Source organism: Cryptomeria japonica, chromosome 6 (assembly GCF_030272615.1).
Source record: "Cryptomeria japonica chromosome 6, Sugi_1.0, whole genome shotgun sequence".
Classification (NCBI taxonomy): Eukaryota; Viridiplantae; Streptophyta; class Pinopsida; order Cupressales; family Cupressaceae; genus Cryptomeria; species Cryptomeria japonica.
In genome coordinates, this window is record NC_081410.1 from 495,916,604 (window position 1) to 495,941,530 (window position 24,927).

Below are 24,927 nucleotides of genomic sequence, written 5' to 3' on the forward strand. Positions count from 1 at the left end.
AACTGATTAAACATGTCGGCTAAATGCAATTACAACAATAATAAATCATCTCCATAGCATGCCATACTGATCTGGAAAAGATAAACTTGCCGGTGTAACCCTAGATAACCTGGACCTATTTGCCGGTAAAAGCAAATATGCAAATATGAATATACCAATGATTAATTCTTCAAAAAAAAGTGTCCACACGATGTCTTCGACATTACCAAGTGTCTTCCATATCATTCCAGGTACCGGTGAACAATATATCCTGCCGGTGAACCATATACCAGTAACTGTTGCACAGTTTACTTGCTTGCCAGTGAATGTTGCTGGATCTTTAAAGTGCTTGTATTCAGTAGGTGTTGACATCAATGACAAAACCATACCAAAATACCAACGATATGTTGATTGGATTCAAGATGCAAAGATGGGATGATTAGATATGAAGCTGAATTTTTACATATGATAATATGGATGTGCTAACTGTGGGCGAAAAGTTGCATTATAACAATGCAATGCATAAAAGGTGGAGGATTTGCTTGAAAATAAGGGGGGATTAAATAGGGGTTGGAAGAAGAGGAAGGGATGATAGAAATCAATACTTGTCCTCAAAGCTCAACAAGGATTGGCATGTGTCTTCAAGAGGGACACATGTCACAAAGGGCTTGACAAGTGTCCTCAAGAGGGACACATGTCAAAAGAGGCTTGACATGTGTCCTTCAAGGACACATGTCCATTTTGGGAGGAAGCCACCCAAAATAAGATCAATTTCCTAATATTAAGGAAATTATGTGTGTGCACACACATGTGAGGGGAGGTTAGGATGTGGTTAGTTTGGAGAGATAGGGTTGGTTAGAACCCAAGGTTTAGATCAAAGGTTAAGTTACAGGAGGATTAGTTAGGTGGTTAGAAGTTAGGAGACATGTGATCAAAAGGGAATATTTGAATTTAATTAATTCAAATAAAAGGGATGAAAAAGGGGAATTAATTAATTAGATTAATTAATTCATGGATTAGAAAGAGATATTTAATTAATTAGATTAATTATTTTAAGGGATTAGAAAGGGAGAATTAGTTAATTAGATTAATTAATTCGAGGGAGTGGAAGGGAGAATTAATTAATTCAAGGGATGGGTTTACTTAATTAAGATTTTTAATTAATTAAATGGGTAAATGAAATAAATTTGACTAAATTAATTAGCCAAATTTATGTGTCTACATTTTGCCCCTCTTCATGGTGGCGCTAGAATAGCGTCGATGCTTAGACAATAAGACACTTGCGAGAGAACAAAAAGGAAGGGGGAGCAAGAAAATGTCCCGGGCAGACGGAGGAATGGGTAGGGATGCCCCCTTTAATTTGGGGATAATGAGATGATGGATTTGGATTAGGGATGTAAGCGGAAGCAAATGAAGGATGACCAAACTCATCATAATGAAATTGCGACATGACTTGGACATTGTCTCATAAGGTTGATCAACCATACCCTCGTCATCATTGACATAGGGTGAAGTGAAAGAAAATGAGGGGTGGCCACACTCATTGTAGTAGAATTGAGACATGACTTTGACATCCTTCTCATTAGGTTGATCAACCATACCCTCGTTGTCATCGACATAGGGTGAAGTGGAAGAAAATGAGGGGCGACCACACTCATCATAGTAGAATTGTGACATGACTATTAGTTGATGAGTTGGAGAGATGAAAGATGAAAAATAATGACAGACTAAAGCTCATAAGAGGATCAAGACTGACTTTGAGAAAGTTGGAAAGATAATGAAGTTTGATGTTCGATTTTGGAGATTTGATGTTTGATTGACGACCTAGGAAGAAGGAAACGATGACACAAATTAGGAGATGAGAGATGACAATGGACGATAGTGATGACACAAGAATTGAGACGAGGAAAAAGGGGATGACTTCGTAGTTGTGATGATCAAGATTGATTATGCAAGTCATAAACCTTAAAGAATGATAATAATGACGTCAGGTTTGAATTGAGGACAACCAAGATGAATTGACACTTGACCTAGATAAATTTTGATAGTGTAATGAGACAACTGACACAAAAGTGATAGATCAAAAGGACAAGTGTTGAAGGACAAGACCAAATTAGGACCTAAGGATGTGAGATTGTTTGATGTTTTGAATTGATTTTGACAAAAGATGTTATGACACCAAACACACAATTATGAACATGAAAAACAATCATACACTTCCTATGTTGAAAGGACAATATTTGTTGAATCCCCTAGCCTAGAATACCACATTCAACTAGATAGATAGAAGCTTGGCAACACTAGCTCCACCCTTGACACACACTTCTCGAGCATGCCAAGCTTCAAATTTCTAAAGATCCTAAGATCTCAAGAAATTTTCTCTCAAATTAAGGGGTACATGATAGGTGTCTTTGACATGCATGTAACACAATGCATGAGTCAACAAATAGACGGATTTTGGCAACTAAAATAGTGGCTCGTAATACGAGATTCTCTTTTAGGCGACCATGTACGCTCTCTCCCTCGGGAGGCTTCCTTCCTATAGAGCACAGGTACTGGGGAAGTCGGTGTAGGTAGGCAATTAGCACCCATCATGAAGACTTTTGTCCCATGTATTTTATATAGTGGTTGAGAAGTGACTTGGCTAAAAAATCATTACCGCTTGGGTCATTCTCCCCTCTCCCGACCTTATAGGCTACTCGGGAGGACAAGCCCTCTACCTACTAAAATGAAATTGAGCGTCGTTAGCAATTTTCTCTTGCACCTAGTACCACGAGAGCCAAGGGAGAGGATAGTGTGTGTTAGTAGTAGGACCACTCACATGCATAATTGTGCCCAATCACGTAAGACAAAAGTTCATTTTAACCCCATATAGAAGTTGTTTACTCTAAAAAGAAAATAAACTCCTAAGTTACCCCTATAAAACAAACCGTTAGAAGTTTTCAGATTTGTAGGCACCCTGTTTTTGCCACACGTTGTAGATAGAGAGTTAGTAACACATAAAAACACCTGCAAGCAAAAACTGAGAAGCATCAAATCAATAGAGCAATTGCAACTCACTAACTGAGCAAATATGAATTATTGTCTGAACAAATGCAAACTAATGTAATGACAAATGCAAATTACTATCTAAACAAATACAAATTAATATAACAACAAATGAAAATCAATGTCTGAACAAATGCGCATCAGTTAGTAGAATACCAAAAAAATAAAATTTCTCAATTTTGCAAAAAGCAGAATGATATAATTTTGAGAAATTAAGGTTAGCAAAGTCAAAACGGGGCTAGGGGCATGTAGAATTTCAAGATAATTTCCACCATCCATTGTTCATACTCAAGGTTCTCGATTTGTTCCTCGATTTCACGAATGACCGCTTCCGCTTTGATGATTCGTCCTTGTGCCTTATGTGATCTCATACGCTTTGATTACTCGCAAGAACATGCAAATTTACATTTGACTTTACGAGCCATAGTTATCAAATTTCACAAAATTAGTCATATAATCTGCCCCAAGAAAAAAAAAATTAAGTTTTGGAAATGCACAAAAGCAAAGAAAAGGGAGGCGACATAGAATGTGAAAAAATCGTCAAAAATCCCCGAAGTTCAATTTTAACACAACAAATGTGAATCAACATCATTACAAATGCAAATTATTGTTGTGCAAATGCGAACAATGTAATGACAAATACAAATTATTGTAATGACAAATGCGAATTACTGTAATGACAAATGCGGATTATTGTCTAAACAAATGCGAATTACTATAATGACAAATGTGAATTACTGTCTGAACAATTGTGAATTACTGTCTAAACAATTGCGAATTTATGTGACAACAAATGCGAATTAGTTAAACCTGGGTGCAAATCCATACAAAAACCTGCAAAAATTAGTTTAACGGTGATGCAATTCCCTGCCTTCCAGCATGAAAATACTTGCAAAATGATCACTCATGAAACCATTAGATTGACCTGTGAAGTGGGTCCCACCAGGTGTGCCAGAAAATGTGTGAAGTAAATTGTGTTCAAGCGTAAATGATTGAAAGATAATACTAAACAATCTAAGAAAAACAATTAACCCCAAACACATCAAGATTGGGATGTTTAGAAAGAAGGAAATGAGATAAAGAAGCAATAATCAAGTAAACACAAATCTCATACTCTAACTTTGATCTGATTATCCCCGATTTGGATGTGTGCTCAAGACGTAGCTAGTGCTCGATTGGTCCATGATGCTGATATGTTGATTGGATTCAAGATGCAAATATGGGATGATTAGATATGAAAATGGATTTTGGCATTATGATAGTATGGATGTGCTAAGTGTGGCTGAAAAGGTGCATTATAACAATGCAATGCATAAAAGGTGGAGGATTTGCTTGAAAATGAGGGGGGATTAAATAGGGGCTGGAAGAAGAGGAAGGGATGGGAGAATGCAACACTCGTTCTCAACAAGGATTGACACGTGTCTTCAAGAGGGACACATGTCACAAGGGGCTTGACACGTGTCCTCAAGAGGGACACATGTCAAAAGAGGCTTGATGTGTGTCCTTCAATGACACATGTCCATTTTGGGAGGAAGCCACCTAAAATAAGATCGATTTCCTAATATTAAGGAAGTTAGGGGATTATGTGTGTGCAGTGCACACACACATGTGAGGGGAGGTCAAGATAAGGTTAGTTTGGAGAGATAGGGTTGGTTAGAACTTAAGGTTTAGATTGGAGGTTAGGTTAGAGGAGGGTTAGTTAGGTGGTTAGAAGTTAGGATACATGTGATCAAAAAGGAATATTTGAATTTAATTAATTCAAATAAAAGGGATGAAAAAAGAGAATTAATTAATTAGATTAATTAAAATTAAAGGGATGAGCTTAATTAATTAAATGGCTAAAGGAAATAAATTTGACTAAATTGATTAGCCATATATATATATATATATATATATGTTTGTGTGTGTGTATACAAATACATATTTATACATATTTACATATATGTGTATATATGCATTTCAATGTACATGTATGTGTATATACATACATGTATGTATATATATTATGAATATATATGCATGAATTGACCTATGCACGCGTGCACACACACACATATCTTATGCATATATGTACACACACACACACACACACACACATAGATACATATATTCTCAACACAAATGGTTATAGGATTTGTTAACCTACCAACACCCTGCATTGTCTTCGTATCTACATAGAAATTGAAAAGCAATGTGTACATACAAGAATAGTGCGCATGCAAAAGGCTGTAGGGAAAATTGGCAGAATAATACACTAATAGATATGTTTACTTATAGAATTGTACACTTCTACCATCTAATGACAATGTTTTTTTCACAAGAGTGATGAAAAAAATAATTCAAACTTACAGAAGTATGCGTAGAAGCCTCGTCCATGGGCCTCTCAAAGCTTGGGCTGGCCGACATCGAAATAATTATTCTGCAGAGCACATCAATTGATTCATATGTGCAAAGTGCAAGGATGCAACCTCTAATTGCACTTTTATTTGCACAATAACAAACAACATTATGCTTTTGTTTTCACTATTTTAAAAGAAAAAGAATCAAGAAGGCGGCATGGAACGATTGCTACATTAGTGGATCCTCTAACAAACACAAGCAGGGAAAACATTGGTCTCAAGATTAACATGGTGGTATCAATGGGAAACAAGAAAAATATGCACATTAGATTTCAACCAGAAAATTCCATTAAGCACATAAAAAAAAAAACAAAAACGTCCTTTACAAAATCCACTTTGCAAACATAAGGAGCATACACATTCAAAAGACACACATGAAAAAACTCTATATGTGTATATATACATACATGCAATTTCCTACTTAGATTAGAGGTGGATTCACATAAGCCACATAAATTGTAAGAATGTACATTTTACAATGTTTCTTTCCAGCTTCACGTGCCACATGCATTTCTGGAAAGGATAACAACCAACAAAGGCTATAAATCCAACATTTCTTTGTATACTCCATGCATGGGCACGTGTTGCAAAAGTACATTAACATTATTTAAATTACAAACTATCATCTCGGTCTGCAGAAAATCAATGTACAAACAACTAGAATCCAATATATATATTTGTGTTTGTATGTATGTATGTATACATATTTGTACATGTACATAGTTACACATATGTATAAATAGATATACATGTATATTTATATATGTATGTATAAATATATGCATATGTCAAGACATCTTCTGCCATGTTGTCTATTGGATAGCATGACAAGACAGGTACAACCACGTCGTCTTCTGTTTTTTTCTAGAGGAACTTGTATACATATATGTCTATATATATACACATACATATATGTATATATACATCTATACACACATGTTTATATGTAGAGAGATGTATATACACACACATACATATTGATATTTATGTATACAAGTGTATATATACAGATATACAAATATATGTCTCTATAAAAAGATTTCAATATATTTGCATGTATATATACATATACATACATATGTATACGTATATATACACAAATAAAGATATATCTACATATATATAGAGACACACACACACTTATATATATATATATATGTATACATAGAAATAGACACAAACATACCCACAAGAACACATGCACACACACATAAAGAGAATCGGGAATGCATGTTCATTAAAAACAATCAAAGCATAAAATGCACAACAGATGCAAATAGTGGAATCCTAAAACCTTTAAATCATAGAGAACTTGAAAATTGTTTTCATTAACTAAAAATGCATAGAACCTGAAATGTCCTTTCATTAACTGCGACTTGAATTAAGGAAATAAATAACCATAGCTATATATCTCAAATCCGTAATATGTATGTACGTATATATACAAATACAAATACATAACACATACACATAAATTAGAATTGTACGTACATAAAAAGCAATAAAAACGTAGAACCCACAACAAATGGACACAATAGAATTCTCAAACCTTAAACACACAGAGAACCTGAAATTTCCTTCCACAAACTAAAAACACATAGAACCTGCAATGTCCTTTCATTAACTGCAATTGCAATTAAGAAAATAAATAACCATAGCTATATATTTCTAAACCTTAAACTAAACAATATAAATTGCGCATAACAGAAGTTTGAAACCCTAAAAAAAAGTGCAAACCTGAAAAAAAAAACCCACACACTTCCATTCACCACGAGAGCAATGTGAAAGTATTCAATTATATAACACATAGAATCAGAAAATGCATGTTCATAAAAACAAAAAAGCATAGAGCCTGCAACATATGCAAACAACGGAATCTTGAAACTCTAAACACGTAGAGAACTCGAAATTTCCTTTCATTAACTAAGAAGGCATATAATATAACATAGAGAATTGAAAATGCATGTTCATAAAAAAAAATCAAAACGTAGAGCCCACAATAGATGCAAACAGTGGAACAATGTAACCCTAAAAAGAACATGAAATTTACTTTCATTAACTAAAAAGGCATAGAACCTGATATTTTCTTCTATTAACTATGGGTGCAATTAAAAACATTAAGAACCATAGCTATAAATTTGAAAAAATAACCCACAACAGATGCATATAGCGAAAGTCCGAAACCCTAAAGATGCTGCAGAGCTGAAAAAGAAACTCTCGAACCAACTACAAGAGATAGATTGAAAAGGTACTTGATTTCCATAGCTGAAATGAATTACCTCCCTTTTGCAGAAACATACGTTTAATCTAAACACACCCAATAACCAGTGTTTCAACGAAACCCACAAAAAATCCTCAAGAAGCCCAAACAACATGAAAATGGAGAAGTATCTAGACAATAAAAACCCAAAATCAATTGTGAACTGGGAATGAATGCAGAGAATGTAAACCCAAAATTAATGATTGTATGACATTCAAAATGATAGAAAAGATGAACACGTTGCCCAAGTACACAAAACATCCCTCACAACAACCAAGTTTCTAACTGCATTTAATGTAGGCTCTTCGCGTGACTGTTGATGCCATCAATACAGGGCGTGGTGGGTGATATACGACCTCACTGCCACGTTCCTCTCAGAAAAAGCACAAGATGACATGGTTGTAGCCGTCTTGTCATCGGGTATCGAGTAGACGATGTGGCAGACTATGTCTACTCATCGCTCGAAAAAGAGGGATTTGCTAGAAACATGTTGAAAAACGCACCTCGCCAAAACGCTGACACTTTGACGGGCAAAAGCCCGCACTAAGAGCCTATCAACTAACTATTCAATGACGATTTGAGGACTAAATATCATTTAATAAATGAAATTAAGAGCTACAAAAACATATATTTACAACATTTGTTAAAATAAAACAAGTACTCAATAAGGGAAGAGCACTAGTAGTTGAGTATGTATGAATTGTTGTGAGGGTTGTTGATACTTTTTGCTCCAATAATAGTACAAATAAAAACTATTGTTTGAAACATAAAATATCAATTTTTGTGTGTTTATGCACCAATAGTTGTGACTTTAAAGTTGTTATTGTTAGGAAATGTACCATTAGTTGTGAAAAGTAACCAATCATGTGATGCGACATCAATTGTACAAGTATTAGGGCCTCTTTAAGTGTACAAGTATTGGGGCCTCTTTTGCAGGTCTATTGGTCTCAATTTTTTTTGGGTTGTTCTAGACACCTTGACAAAAGACACGCTGATGTGGCACTATACTTGATGATGTGACACTGAAATCTTTAGTTATAAGCAAGGAGACTTGCCAAATAAACTACTGTAAAAAAAAATTGAAGGTGATTTGAAATTTCTACACAAGATTTTGAGATTTTTGAGATGCACAAAATTAGGATGCACTATAGGATCTTCTCCTATATCAAAACTTTATGAATCACAAGCGATAATCTTGCAATGGCACGTAACATTTTCAAGACGCAGTGTCCCAATATATAGCAACTTCTGCTTTTCTAATCTCTAAAACCCTGTACTCTTCGAGCTCCAGGGAACAAACATGGCGCTAACCATATCAACTGAGTGGTGTAGCATTGCCAGAATCAATACCCACACGAGCACTTCGTGTTCATTCTTAACACCGTTGAACATTTCTAAGCCTTCAAAGTTCTCCTTCAACCACAAAAATGTTGGCAGTAGTAATAACATAATTTTTTCTTGGAATTTCAAGAAGTCGCTTATTGGTTTCAAGGCCATTACAAGGCATGCATTTCCCAAGAAGAAAAGTATGCCCAAACAGGATGAAGAGAATTCCGGCGACGAGGAGGATAAATGGGACTATAAGAAATACCAGGCTTTACTCAGAGGAGGAGAAGAAGTTACTTCTGTACTAGAGGAAATGATAGAACTGGTAAAACCATTAATATCAGTTATAGGAATTTATGTATTGGTGATTGCGAGGTTTTGCAATTTTTAGGCTTTTTTTAAGCTTGGCGCGACTCTATCTGATGGGCTTAATGCAGTTGAAAGATATAGCAATGGACGCTAAGTCAGAGGAAGTTGCAGTTCATATAGCAGCTCAAGGAGTTGTGGGGAGGAGAGTGGAGAGTCTCGATACCAGCTTCATGATGGCTCTCGATTTTATGCTCAGCCAGTCTGAGAATGAAGTTAGCGAGGTTTGCCTAGAATTTTTTAAATGTATGCGTATCCTTGTATTTCTAGAGAGCAAAGGATATATGGGCTTGGATTCATAATAGTAATTTAGTGAAGAGGCTATATTATTCAAAAGAATTACCAAAGTGATAAGGGCATGTGTTGCCTGTTACTGGGCATATAGCCGTCTTTGCAATTAAGTGATTCTATGTTTAATCTGTAATTTCAGAGTAGGATATTCCCGTTTGGATTTCCCGTTTGGATTCATTTTCCTTATTCTTTGGTCCTCAAAGATTTGATGTCGCTCGGGCACAATGGATGGTTTTAAGGGAAATTATTGACTTTTTATTGTCCATTTGATTCCTTAGATTTTCTTACCAGCCACCGAGTACACTTAGGAACTTTTTCTGTCAAATGCTCCCACGGATGTAATATCTCAACTCTGCTGCACTTTTTTCGAAAGTAATAGCTGCTATTAAAATTCTTCCACAAATAATTCTTCAGCGCAGTCACGCACCTTCAAAATTCCAATGTGGTTGCTGCAAACATTCAGCCATCGTCTGTCCACAGCCCATGAAATTCTCTCTCAGACAATAATTGTCTGATTTTAATATTTTGTATTTCGTACACAAATAACGAGTCACATGACTACATGTAGCTTAAAATTAGGAGCACCAACCCCCTCCAAGGGACTCCTAATATTCATTTCATTAATGTAAAACTGCATTGCTGGGTAACTGAGAATGCATATTATCATTACTTACCCCTACTATTCATTTACCAGTTTTAATTCTTGAAAGATGACATGCTATTGCATGATTTCTTACATTCCATGATACAAGGATGTTAACTCTTGTAGCAGCAATGCCCATCTTGATATGCAAGATAGTTGGTAGAAAATAGAAAATGGTTGGGCAACAAGTAATGGCAAAATCCTTGCACCAAGACTACCATTCCTAATGGTTTTTTGTTATATATTTGGTGAATTCTCTCCTGCTTCTGTAAGTAATATGCTTGCAAAATTCAATGTCTTGTCCAATTTCTGCACCCTCTTTCCCCCCCCACAAAGTTACAAACTAATCTACATTTAGTCACATGGTTCAAGACATCAACATATGGAACTCCGTCCATTTGGAATGTGTCAACATAGCCAGAGTAAATGGCATTATCTTCAATATGTCCAAAGCTTCTTGTTGGTTCGGAACCCTTTCATGTGGTGTACCTTTTATTAACAGATAATGCACTGGATGATCCATCTCTATACCTGCCTTTCAATTGACACATTCATGCACTTTCCCATATGATACCATCAATTTATACGTTTGCCTTCAACAGCAATTGTGTATCTCCAAATCTTATGTATTGCGTAAGGGCCCTCAAATATTTCTTCAGTTTCATGTATATATCGGTTACTTAGAAAGGTCTTCTAATCCTAGTAGACATGGGCACGATGCAAATAGAATGGTTATTATGAATTTTGTCCATGCATTACATAATCCAATGTTCATTGCACTTGATATCTTTTCCTTTCACTGAATTGTATAAAACCACCATCCAAATTTTGGCCACAGAGAACATCGTAGATGGTTCGTTTTTGGGTTCACAAGTAAACAAAAGCAGGGTTCGAGAATCTTTATTTCCAAGCATACAGAGTAAATTATATTCCATAAGTGGTGTTGAAATTATATATCTATATATAAAACACATGTATCCTAGTTATTAATGTTTGGTCCTGCTTCATTTACAGAGAAAGTGGCTACTAGAGGTGATAAAGGACACAGTGATGTCATATATGACAAGGAAATTGTCTCCACATGTAAGACCTATCCGTGCTTATCTTATGCTATAGCTATTTCTTCATCTATCACAAGATCCATAACAGATATTCTTGAGAAGAGACAATCATATTTCACATGCAATGATTGTAAGTTCTTTCTCGACTGTCATGTTTTCTTTTTTTTGAACTTAGGCGCAAGTGGTTGGGATGCTTTGCCGAACACCTAGGAAGGAGAGTCGCCTAGAGTTACTTCGTCGTGTTGCTGGAGGTGGAGGAACATTTGATTATGAAACTGGAGGGAAAGTTGTGCTTCCTAAAGCCAATCTGAATGACATTGCCAACCAAGCAGATGATTTATTAGAGGCAAGTAAGCATTAGTCACTCAGTGTTTGTCTAGATGCACTCATATTTTCTTTTTAGTTATCTTTGTTTTGTAGTAGAATCAACTCAAATGGAAAGGCTGTTTAAGTTCTATATCTTTATTAATTATGGAACAAATATTTGATATAATGAAAGGCACGTAGAGAAGATAGCCAAGTCCCTGAGCTGATCCCATCACTTGTGATGGTAATGTATGACATTTCATGCACAACTTGTTGGATTATGTACATGTGACCATTCATACATATCTACACTATAAAAAGTTATGTATTTATCTACACTGTTAAAAATTAAGTAACAAGTATTTCAAGATGCAAACCGACTGATTCTTGTGAGTCCTTATTCACAAGCTTACATATCCACCAAGATTTTGACAGAGGCAGTTGGCGTCTACAACTTAAAGGCTGGCAAAATACATGTGACCTGCTACTGCTAATATTTACACAATCTTGCAGCTAGTAACTGACAACATTTAGTTCAAGTAATAATCTGGACTAGAACATATGCACTCCTTTTAACTTCATCATCCCGTCCATTAAATGAACATATTATGGTTCATGCACTCATCTGTCGATGCCTGCAAAGATGCAAACTACAGGCAGACCTAGGCTTAACTTGCTATCATAATAAAAGGATGAAAAAAAAAACGATTTCATGTTGAAGAGTTAGATTGCCATTTATAGAAATTGATATTAGAGAGTTTAATTATTTAGATGACTACATAGATTAACAGATAGATATTTTCAAATGCCTGCAAAGATGCAAATTAAAGGCAGACTTAGGTGCGCCTTACCTTTATAACAAAATGATGAAAGATAAGATAAAATGATTTGATGATGATGAGTTAGATTACCATTCATACAAGTTGAGATTAGATATTTTAATTGAAATAATTTAGACAACTGCATGGATAAATAGATAATTTATTTTCAACCATTGGGTTTAGAAAACTTCTTCCCAAGGGTTGATCTGTCACATTGAGCAGTCTTATTCTCAAGCACGCATCTCTATCAATGTAGAGAATTTTACAGAAAGTAAGGAAACGAAGAAAGGCTGGTAAAATGACAGCCTTGAGCATTCATCATTGTTATAACATCAGTTAAAAGTGTGCTGTTGTTGCCATATATCAAATGGAAATCTGAAACTGAAATATGAAATTGAACAAACACTGTAGAAATCTGAAACTGAAATACTAAAAAAGCTGAACAGATATAATGTCTGAAATATGAAAATCTATTATTCAACTGAAAATCTTATCTGCTTGGAAATAAAATCTGGAACTCCATGGGAGTTGAAATATGTTATTGCTGAAAAAAAACTGAAATCTATAGCTGCTGAAAAATCTGAATTGAACTCACTTTTTTAATACTGGAGAATTAAACAGAACTTAATATTTGTGGAAAATATTCAGACATTTGATGAAAAGGAGTTAAGTTTCCCATGATGGTATGGACGCCAATTCAGGCTACACATTTTCAGGAACAATATGGATGCTGTCCTTGGCTTAGACGGTCATTGTAGACTTGTGAGCAACCTCTTACATTCAAAACATAACCTCCCCTTAGAGGTAACAAGTTTTTTTTATAAACTGTACCATGAAACAGTATATTTATTGCCTAATGACCAAATGGCCTAATTGACCAAAAATATAGGTTAGTGGACTAACTTCCTAAAAAGATAAGTTGTTCCATTAACGGTGGTTTATCAATTTATAATATTATATAGAAAAGATGGGTTGGGCACTAATTAATAGTGTAATTACTGGCATGCTAACAAATAGGCACATCATCTTAGACTTAAAACAAGAAGACAAAATGTGATGTAGGAGCAATCTTGCATCAACCAAAAACATTTTCCTTTCTGTGATGTTCATAGCAATCTTGCATCAACCAAAAACATTTTCCTTTCTGTTTGCAGTTTCAGTTTTCCTTTCTGTGTGTCCCGGCTTTGGTTTTCTGTGTGTCCCGGCTTTGGCTCACCAGATCTTGTGGAGTTGGATTTTACTTGAAAACTTGATCATCTTTCTTGCTTTCAGACCACATCACTTTTGGATCATTTTCTGGCAAGATATCGCTACCGGTTTCCATGATAGTTTCCTGTTACGGTTGCTTGGACCTATTCTGGTTATCTACTGGAACCCCTTCCGAAGCTTGCGGAGCCTTGGGCATTGATTCTGATGTTCCTTGGCATTTGGCTGACCTTTTCCCGTGATCTACGTTTCATCCTTTGGATATTCCGGAGGAATCTCTTGGCGGAGGCTGACCTTGTTTTTTTACATATTAGGTCTTGTTCTTTGGGTTTTGAACCCTTTTGGGCCGACTGGATCCTTTGGATCGATATATATATATATATATATATATATATATATATATATTTGTAATTACGCATTAGAATGCAATCAATCAGAGAATTGAGTAGCTAGATTGTGCGTAGAAGATAGATCATAAGATTCAAGGTCCCGGTGGTGACCTATTCTACCAGGCTTGTAAGTCGGTATGTTGTAACCCGGTTGTATGTAATCAAATTTCATGCAATAAAACAATCTGTTCTGCATTGCCTCCATCATATCGTTGTGTTTCCGTTGTGTTTACTCTTGTTGACCGATCCGGATTGATCTCTTTGAGGTCCCTCCTCACCGTTGACTACTTCAAGTGGTATCAGAGCGAAGTTTCGTTCCGGAGGTTGCGTGTCCTGAAATTTTTTTGTAGGGTGGCGGATTGCGGATTCAACCTGCAGTTGTAGAGGACTAGTGTGAACGATGGCACGAAGAGGAGCTAGGAATGGTGGAGCGTGTGGGAATGCAAACCCTATTGTGATGGAGATGTTTCGAGGAATAGCAGTCCGATTAGAAGCCGTGGAGACAGCCCAAAGAAGAGGCCGACATATTGAAGATGTAAGTGAAGATGAAGGAGAAGAAGTTTGACAGGAACAAGCAAACCTACCGGCGGTTGATCCGGATGAGGAAAGGTTTTTGAGGGTTTTGAGTAGAGCGAATACTAAACCTCATTTTACCCCACCAGAATATGATGAGAAGTTAGATTCAGATGAATTGATGGATTGGATCTTGGAGATGGAGAAGTATTTTGATTTTGAAAACACTGCAGAAGAGAGGAAGGTGAAATATGCCTGTACTTGGTTGAAAGGTCATGCATCTCTTTGGTGGGAGCATTTGCAAGTTGATAGATAGAGAAGAGGTAAAGAGAAGAATAAGACATGGGATCAGATGATTGCTAAGTTGAAGTCAAAGTTTGTGCCGGTGAATTATCAAGTGGATCTGTTTCGGAAATTGCAGAATTTGAGACAGAAGGAATCTAGTGTGAAGGAGTACACCGAAGCATTTTACAAGTTGAATATCAGATCCGGACATGTTGATGATGAAGTTGAACAAGTTGCAAGATATTTGAACGGATTGCGGATGTCTATACAAGATGAATTGAGTATGATCAAATTGTAGAGTGTTGAAGAGGCTTACCAGTATGCCCTAAAGGCAGGAGAGAAGTTAAATAAAAGACATGAGCAGAGGCAGAGGTGGAAGGTTTACCAGAGGAAGATTTCGAGGAAGAGGACATACCAGAGGAAGAGGAACCAATACAGATCAGAGCAAGGACAAGGAAGTGAGCAAAGAAGGTAATTCATATCGGAAGGACGATAGAAATATCTACCGGAGGAGAGAACCGGATGGTTACCGGAATGAGAATTTTGGAAGACAAGACAAGAGGACATTCAGAGGAACCTTCTTTAAGTGTGGAGGAGAAGGACATCGTGCATTCAAATGTAAGAAGACAAAAACTACCGGAAGAGCAACAGTGGTTGAAGAGAACCCCATTGGACAATAAATCGGAAGATGGAGAACTGTTGGTGATGAGGAGAGCTTTGTGTCATACCGGAGGAGATGAAGAGCCCTTGCAGAGGAAGAATCTGTTCAAGACGAGATGTAAGGTATCCGGTAAGTGTTGTAAAGTTGTTATTGATAATGGTAGTTCAGATAATCTTGTTTCAGAAGAGATGGTGAATAAGTTGAAATTGGAGAGATTGAAACACCTTAAGCCTTATCAGATAGCATGGATTTAGGACGAACATAAGTTGTTAGTAAGTGAACAATGTTTGGTGAAATTGAAAATTGGGAATTATCATGATGAAGTTTTGTGTGATATTATGTCTATGGATATTTGTCACCTTTTCTTGGGTAGACCTTGTCAGTTTGATAGACAGGCAGTACATGATGGGAGGAAGAATACATACACTATTGTGGCCAATGGGATGAAGCAAGCCTTGTTACCCTTGGAGGAACCTTTGAAGAATGAAGTCTTTACGAACGCTATAATCTGTTTGGTAGATGGAAGGAAATTCCTGGATGGATTGAGACATGAGAATGTGTGTTTTGCCTTAGTTCCTAAGAAGACCGAGAAACCGGAACCGAAAGGAGAACACCCGGAAGAGATAAAGATTTGCAGACAGAATATGAGGACATCATTTCAGATAATGTACCTGATGGATTGAAGAACTGAATAGACAAGTGCAGGAGCTGTTGAAGAAAGGTTTGATCAGGGAGAGTTTGAGCCCTTGTGCAGTACCAGTAGTATTAGCACCTAAAAAGAATGGAGAGTGGGGAATGTGTACTGAGTCCAAAGCAATAAACAAGATCACAGTGAAATACCGGTTTCCTTTGCCTAGGATGGATGACATAATGGACTATTTGAGTGGAGCAAAATACTTTACAAAGATAGATTTGAAGAGTGGATATCATCAGATCAGGATCAAAGAAGGTGATGAGTGGAAGATAGCATTTAAGACAAATGAAGGACTGTATGAATGGTTGGTGATGCCTTTTGGATTGAGTAATGCACCGAGCACTTTCATGAGGCTGTTGAATGAGGTATTGAAGAAATTCTTGGGTAAGTTTGTTATTGTGTATTTGGATGACATTCTGATTTTCAGTAAGACAAAAGAGGAGCATTTGTTGTAGTTAAGACGAGTTTTGCAGAGGTTGAGAGAAGGGAGGTTGCTGATCAATATCAAGAAGTGTACTTTCATGAAGGATGAGTTAGTCTATTTGGGATTTGTGATATCTGAGGATGGTTTGAAGATGGACCTTAAGAAAGTGAAAGCAATAGTTGAATGGCCTACACCAGAAAGCATTGGAGAGGTAAGATCATTTTATGGATTGGCTAGTTTTTACCGGAAGTTTATCATAAATTTCAGTTCAGTTTGTAATCCTATGACTGAGACCATGAGAGGAGATCGGAAGGAATTCAAGTGGACCACTGGAGCAAACAAAAGTTTTGAACTATTGAAGCAGAAAGTGACTGAGCAACCTGTGTTAGCTTTATCGGATTTCAACAAAGTATTTCAAGTGGATCGTGATGCAAGTGGAACAGCAATAGGAGCAGTCTTGAGTCAAGAAGGAAGAGCAGTAGCCTATTTCAGTGAGAAATTGAATCATGCCTGGAGGAGATATTCAGTGTATGATCAGGAATTTTATGCCATAGTTCAAGCCTTGAAGAAGTGGAGACATTACGTGTTGCCTAAGGAGTTTGTGTTGTATACAGATCATCAAGCTTTGCAGTATTTGAACAGTTAGAGTAAGTTGAATCAGAGACATGAGATGGGCAGAATTCTTGCAGAGTGACACCTTTGTTTTAAAGCATAGAAGTGGGAAATCTAACAAAGTTGCTGATGCATTGAGTAGGAGAAGGAATTTGCTGACAGAGATGAGAGTGACAGTATTAGGATTTGAAGACCTTGTATGATGAAGACCCGGATTTTGCAGAACCTTGGAAAGCATGTAGAGAACCGGTTATGGTAGACAAAAGCAAATGGTTGGATTATTTCATTCAGGATGGGATGTTATTAAGAGGAGTTGAGTTGTGCATACCTAAGAGTTCTATGAGGGAGAATCTGATAAAGGAGAAACACAGTGGAGGACTAGCTGGACATTTTGGCATTGACAAAACAGTAGCACTGGTGAGTGAGCAGTACTTTTGGCCGCAGATTCATAAGGATGTTAAGAGATATGTGCAGAGTTGTGTTGTGACGTATTCACACATTGCCCATTGCAAATGGGGACCCCTACCTTTTGCTTTTTAGGGTTAGTTTTCTTCATCTTTTAGGTTCTTGTCTATTAGCCTTTGCATTTTGGGAGTTGCCAGAGGGATCACTGAGATAGCAGGTTCTGTTTGAGCTAGGATGAGTCAATGGATGCTCTAGGACGGGGTCTCTTTGAAGGTCTTCCTTAGGTCAAATTTTGTTCTTGTTGCTAGGTGATGACATGTCTGAGTTTGAGGAAGTCAGTGAAGCCTTGTGAGTGAATATCATCTTTTAGGGTCTGGGATTGGTCAAATTGATGAATGATGAAAGTTCTAGACATTGAAATAGTGTGAAGTTGACCTATTTATCCTTTGGGGACACCTTGGACAAGCCTAGACTTGGAGATTTGATGAAAAGGTCAAAATTTGAGCCTAGAGGAGAAATTTCGCTCTTGACCCTTCCAAAGGGTCGAGAGTGAAATTCTAGGATAGGTCCTGTCCTTCCAGGGGTACTTGGGCGAAATGGTTAAAATGTCTTTGTAATCAAAAGATTTTGAGCCAGGAACTCCTCAAGGTGGTTTGTTGTAGGTAAGAGCAATGTGATTGAGGTGGAAGTTTGGATGTTTGAGTGGTCTCTAAGGCAAATTCTCAAATTTCGCTCCTGACCCTTCCAAAGGGTCCAGAGCGAAATTTCACCAAGAACCCAAGATTTCACCTAAGTCAAAGAGTGGTTGAGTGAATTTGCAAGGATATGCATCAAGGGGTGAGTCTAAGGCAAAGTCAAGTCAAATTCAAGGTAAATTGAGCCTAGAATAGGAATTTCGCTCCTAACCCTTCCAAAGGGTCCAGAGCGAAATTTCACCAAGAACACAAGATTTCACCTAAGTCAAAGAGTGGTTGAGTGAATTTGCAAGGATATGCATCAAGGGGCGAGTCTAAGGCAAAGTCAAGTCAAATTCAAGGTAAATTGAGCCTAGAATAGGAATTTCGCTCCTAACCCTTCCAAAGGGTCCATAGCGAATTTCTCTATAAGGCACTCTACATTGCCCAAAACTATGAATTAATCCATGTCCCAGGTATTATTGAAGGCAATTCACTTGTTTGGATGAAGAAATGTGGGAGATGAAGTCAAGATTTGAGCCTAAGGGTGAATTTCGCTCCTGACCCTTCCAAAGGGTCTAGAGCGAAATTCTTGTAGGACCCTATTTCTTCACAAAATCTTGAACTAAATGCCAATTCAAGGAGCAAATTCACTTGATGATGATTGAAGGAGGCTTGAGAAGTTATGTCCAAAGGATGGAAAGGAGAAAGGAAGTGAGAAATGAGCCTAAAGTGAAAATTTCGCTCCTGACCCTTCCAAAGGGTCCAGAGCGAAACTCACATATCCTCTATGTTGCTACTTGTTATGGCCAAGTTTTTGACTTCTAAGGCATGGATGGAAGGACTTTGATGTGTTCTAGCCTTTGAGAGGTGGATTGAGGTGATGGAATAGTGAAAATCAACCCAAAATAGGAATTTCTCCCCTGACCCTTCCAAAGGGTCCAAAGTGAAATCCTCATTTTGACACTCTATTTTGCCTAAGACATTGAAAAGTGAGGATTTAAGCTAAGTAGATGGCAAATAGACTTGATTGTGGTGAGGAAAGGTGAGTTTGATCAAGTTTGAAGGTGGACTGAAGGGAAGAAGTGTGAAATCAACCTAGAACAAGAATTTCGCTCCTGACCCTTCCAAAGGGTCCAGAGCTAAATTCTCCATAAGCACTATTTTCTTCCTTGTTTTGACCAAAAGCCTTGTTCCTTGGACATAATGGGGGTAAATTGACATGTTTTTGCCTTTTGAAGAGATAGAAAGTAAAGAAGATAAAGGATTTTGTCCAAGATTATGAATTTCGCTCTTGACCCTTCCAAAGGGTCCAGAGTGAAATTCTTGAAAACACCTATTTTCTCTTTAAATGAGGTCCAAACCCTGGTTCCTATGGCATGGATGGAAGTGGAGTGATGTATTCTTGCCTTTTGAGATAGATTGGAGTTGAAGAAATGAAGAATCAAGCCTAAATCTTGAATTTCGCTCCTGACCCTTCCAAAGGGTCCAGAGTGAAATTCTCAAAATCTCTTTGTTCTTCCAATTTTGTGTTAAGACAAACGTTGACCAAGGTGAATTGAGCTTGAAGATACCCCTAGGCATGCCTTTGATTAGCTTGTGACCACCAAAAGTGAAGATTTTGAGCTAGAGCATGAATTTCGCTCATGACCCTTCCAAAGGGTCCAGAGCGAAATTCTAAATAGGTCCTGTCCCTGGCCATGGGTTTGAGCGAATTTCTCCTTTCAGGCCTTTTTTGGGATCAAACAAGTGTTGTCTTCGTGTGAGAGGGATCCAAAGGTGAGAGTCAAAGGAAAACAAGGTAGGAAAGATAGAGCCAAGTGAGGGAAAGCAAGCAAACTATGAATTTCGCTCCTGACCCTTCCAAAGGGTCCACAATGAAATTCACAAAATCACCTAATTTGCTCATGATGGAGGCTAAGATATGGATTCCTAGGCCTTGGTAGAGAGAAGACTAGTGTATACTTGTCTTTGGAGGCAATTTGGAGTAAATAAATGATGGAATTTGGACCTAATCATAAAAATCGCTCCTGACCCTTCCACAAGGTCCAGAGCAAAATCCTTTGAAACTTCTATTTTTCACCTTGTTTGAGCTAGGCAAAAGGCTAGTTGTGAAATCATGATGGGAGGAGGTTTGAAGATTTAAGTCTAGGATTGTGAAATGTTGGAAGAGATGGTCTAATTGAGCAAAATAAAAAAAATCGCTCTTGACCCTTCCAAAGGGTCTAGAGCGAAAGTCTTATAGGGCCTGTCCCTAGAGAGGATCCTAAGCGAATTCCATTTTGATGCCTTCTTATTAATGATTTAAGGTAAGAAATGCTATGATCGGGATAAATATATCATGTGTATTTAATCATCTTTTGGTTTGTTTTGCAGATGGAAGAGGATCAGGCCAAGATAAGGATGACCTATTCCAGTCCCATCATCATCAAGGACACTCCAAATGCATGGAGGAAGACTACAAGTGTTCGAGGAGTTGCAAGCTATCTTCAAAATCTTCATTCTGCCACACACAGGAACCACATGCTACCAGAGAAGAAAGAGTGACTTGACTGTGAGGCGGCCTCATCAAGCACATAGGAGTCAAGGGGGTACATCGTTCATCAAGTATATCAAGGACGATGGAGAATCGACAAAAGTCATCACAAAGGAAGTACTAGACAAGGTGGCATCCCAGTCACTATTCCTCTAATCAGATCGGTCCACCTCAGCATGTCCAGATTCAATGTACCTGACTCACCAATGATGGCACAAACTTCGAGGCACCTACCCCTGCTTCCTATTGGTCTACACATTGAATGTAATTTTCTCATTGGCTAAGGAGTTTGTTATAGGAAACCCTAATTAGGGTTTTCCATTTTGTAATCCTAGCCGTTGATTGTAAATTGATCAGAGTCGTTGAATTGTAAAGAGCTCTCTATATAAAGCTCTAGCTCTTCATTTGTAAAAGGTTAATAGTTGATTAATAGAGGTTAGAATAGTTAAGAGTTAGTAGCTAGAATAGTGAATAGAATAGCAATAGAGTAGATTAGGAGGAGAAGGCAAGAAATTGTTGCCTAAATTGTAAATGAATTCCATTTTCATTGAAGATATGGTGAAATTTGTCGTTTCTTTGCAATATGCATGGTCTCTTGTTGAATCTTCATTTCAGATGGTAAATAATTAGAATGAAGGAAGTTATTGAATGCACTCGTGTGGAATCCGCCTAGTCCAAACCACTAGCCTATTGCTGACTGTAAGTGCGCCTTGTGTGGTCAACTGACATAGAATGAACTTAATTTCAAGTCATTACATGTCTATTGTTCATGCATTATCTTGAATGGTGATCAATGTCTGATGGTGTATGATTTGAATCTATTTGAAGTATCCCCTAGAAGATCGCACTGAGTTGGTGTCGGGTTGTTCAATCTGATGGTGAGACCCAACCTAGTAGGACTTCACCTAGTCATTCATTCATCTTCTTGCATTCTAGGTCTTAGATTAGATTCTCCAAAACCTGTACCTTTTGATATTTCTTTATCTTCCAGCTAGTAGATAGGACTTGAGTTCTAGCAAATCAGACGGTTAGACAGTCGAATGTAAGTCCCCTTGTGATTCCAGCAAATCACATCATACCGCAAGAGCTTATCCACAAGTAGAGAACCTACTTATAAGAACCTTGGAGTTGCCTCGATTGATCCTTCGATGAAATCTTCAACATTTGGGGAAACTTTGTTTAAGAGAGGATAAGATACCTTGGTATTTTATTCTGTGTTCGGTCGTGTACAAAAAACACATCAACAAGTTGTAGAGATTGTCAAGTTGCAAAGGATAGTAGTCAGAATGTTGGATTGTATAAACCTTTGACATTACCGGTAAGACCTTGGGAGGATATAAGCATGGATTTTGTACTTGGATTGCCTAAGACACTGAGAGGGAATGATTCTATATTTGTGGTAGTGGATAGATTCTCGAAGATAGCTCATTTCATACCTTGTAAGAAGACATCAGATGCATTGTATGTAGCAGACCTATTTTTCAAGGAAGTGGTAAGATTGCATGGATTACTTAAGAGCATAGTTTTAGACAAAGATACTAAGTTTGTTGGCTATTTTTGGAGAACACTTTGGAAGAAGATGAAGACATATTTGAAGTTTAGCTCTACTTTTCATCCACAGACTGATGGATAGACAAAAGTTGTTAATCGGAGTTTGGGAAATTTGTTGAGATGTTTAGTGCGAGATAAAACCGGAAGTTGGGATTTGATCCTTGCACAAGCAGAGTTTGCCTACAACAATTCAGTGAATAGAAGTATCGGAAGAACACCTTTTGAAATTGTTACCGTAGTGCATTCTAGAGGGATATTAGAATTGAGAGACATTAGCAGTGAAGACCGGAGAAGTTCAGAAGCAGAAGACTTTGCAGATCACATGGTAGCATTACATATTCAGGTTAAACAACATTTGGAAGACATGAACAACAAGTATAAGGAGAAGGCTGTAATGTCCCCTTCTCCGCAGTGATTAGTTTAGTTGGTCGTTAGTCTATTTCGAAGGCCCGTAGGCTAGTTGGGAGCATAAATTAGGGTTTCCTATTTTCTAGGAGGATTCTTTAGTGTTTTCAGGGGGTGTATGTGGGAGTTTGACTGTTTGGATTCTGGATTCCTTCTGGGTTTTCAGAGTTTCAAGATGGTTCGACATGCATCTGCATCGGGTGACTTTTTTCAGACTTATTAATTTTAGTAAGTGCAACGGCTGCTCAGAATGTGGTTAAAATCACTTTGGAAACACTTACTATTTTTAGCAGTTGTATTTTTAACAGGATGTCAGCAGGCCTATTCAGATGGCTATTCTTGATAGGTCAGTTTGAGCAGTTGGTCTTCCAAGCTTTTTTTGGTACTATTCTTGGCAAGGGTTCTTCAGCTCAGTTCAATGACTATTTTTGGCAGGGCATTTCTCTCAGCTTGTTTCTCCATATCCTTGGAGCTTGTTTTGGCAGGTTCAGTATTCGATGAAAAATGGTGTTTTAAATTAAATTATAACTTGAGGCAAAGGTTGGACGATTTATTTTAAAGGTATTGCTTAAGTTATATTGATATCTAAGTCATTTCCTTAATTATATATTGGGCGATTTATTGTTGAGAAAAAATACTTTATAAAGTGAAATATTAATAAGGCAAGATGGACGCCTTATGGAGAAATAAGTTAATTTTATAATATATTTCACTAATCTATCTTGGATGCGACATTATGATTTTATTGTCATTTTTATGAAGCGTATTTGCTTCTATGAGAAGGTCGATTTGGAAAAAGGAGAAATGAAATGTAATTTCAAAATAATGTGAAGTGAATGTGCATTTGGGTTTGGCGTTCATTTGGAGGGAATGTGAATTTGAATTTGGAGACACAAAGCCGAAATGCAGAGTGAAAGCTTCGGGGAACGCATACCTCCTAGCCATAGCTTGATTTCTTGCTTGCAATACGACAACTAGTCGAGCCAGAGATTGCTCTTCATTCAGAGGAGTGGATTGAAGATAATGTTGCAGATTTATATATTAGATTTCTGATTTTGGGAAGTGTTGTAGTGTGTTCTTGTTGCTAGTCGCGGAGTGTGCTGAAGTGGATTTTGGGTTGCAGGTCTCAGTGTGTCATTCTCCTCGTGCTGGGTATTTCATCTATCTTTCTTTATGGTTTAGGTGATTCATTTTGCAAGTTTATAGATCTTAAAATGGTGTTTTGGATTTTATTTTTGCAAAATCGCACCTTAGCTGGCCGTACCATGTGGCTGAGCGCTTTGGAATGCGTGCATAAATTATTGGGGTCGGTTTGCCATGTTTTGTTGTCCTAGGAATGATCGCCTACCTCCTAGAGATCATTTGCTTTCAGTTTCATGTCATTTGGTTAAGAATTGGGTGAGTTGTGAGTGTTTTAGTGGGATTTGGTGTTGCTGGTCTATGTGTTTTCAGCGTGCTGGGAGTATATCAGAATTAGAGTTTTTGGTGTTTGGAGTTGGCTTGGGGGTGTGTGAGTTCATTGGTGTGAAGAGAAAGGACTTGGTGTCATTTGCAGCAGTTGGTCATGTTATTGCACTTGGTTCATCACTCTCATATGCTATGATTCATATTGTAATGCTAGTAGTAGTACTAACAACAGTTTCTATTGTTCTTTCTTGTCCCACTACATAAGTGGAAGAGGCTGGCCTTGCCGCCTATCTTTGGAATAGTGATTTCCTTTAAATTGTAATCCATATTGTGCATTGTAAAGCTGCTTAGTAGTACTAACATCTATCTAATTGGATTATTGCTCTTAGTCCCACTGCATAAGTGGAAGAGGCTGGCTTTGCCGCCTATTTTGAATATTGTAATATTGTCCTCCTGCTGCATAAGCGATAAGAGTTGATTGTAATTTCATTTCTAGTCCTCTCGCTGAACAAACAGTCGAGTGATTGCATTCTTCAATTCTTTAGCTTGTCCTTGGCTGGTTTACCGCCAAGTGATTGCATTGTTTTCATTATCCCGTTGTATAAGCAAAAGGGGCTGGCTTGCTGCCCGAAGATTGTAATTATTTTCAGTTATTGGCATCTAAC

At 37.4% G+C, this 24,927-nt stretch overlaps 1 protein-coding gene across 1 annotated transcript in view; it reads left to right on the top strand.

The window, feature by feature from the left end:
- Positions 1 to 8,759: 8,759 nt before the first annotated feature.
- The window catches only part of LOC131052791 (uncharacterized), a 50,819-nt gene continuing 34,651 nt past the window's right edge, over positions 8,760 to 24,927 (top strand). Inside the window, exons 1-4 of the mRNA XM_057987417.2 lie at positions 8,760 to 9,337; positions 9,450 to 9,602; positions 11,327 to 11,395; positions 11,549 to 11,719. Of these exons, the coding sequence (XP_057843400.1) occupies positions 8,987 to 9,337; positions 9,450 to 9,602; positions 11,327 to 11,395; positions 11,549 to 11,719 (744 nt within the window). The 5' untranslated portion in view covers positions 8,760 to 8,986. The remainder of the gene's footprint in view (positions 9,338 to 9,449; positions 9,603 to 11,326; positions 11,396 to 11,548; positions 11,720 to 24,927) is intronic.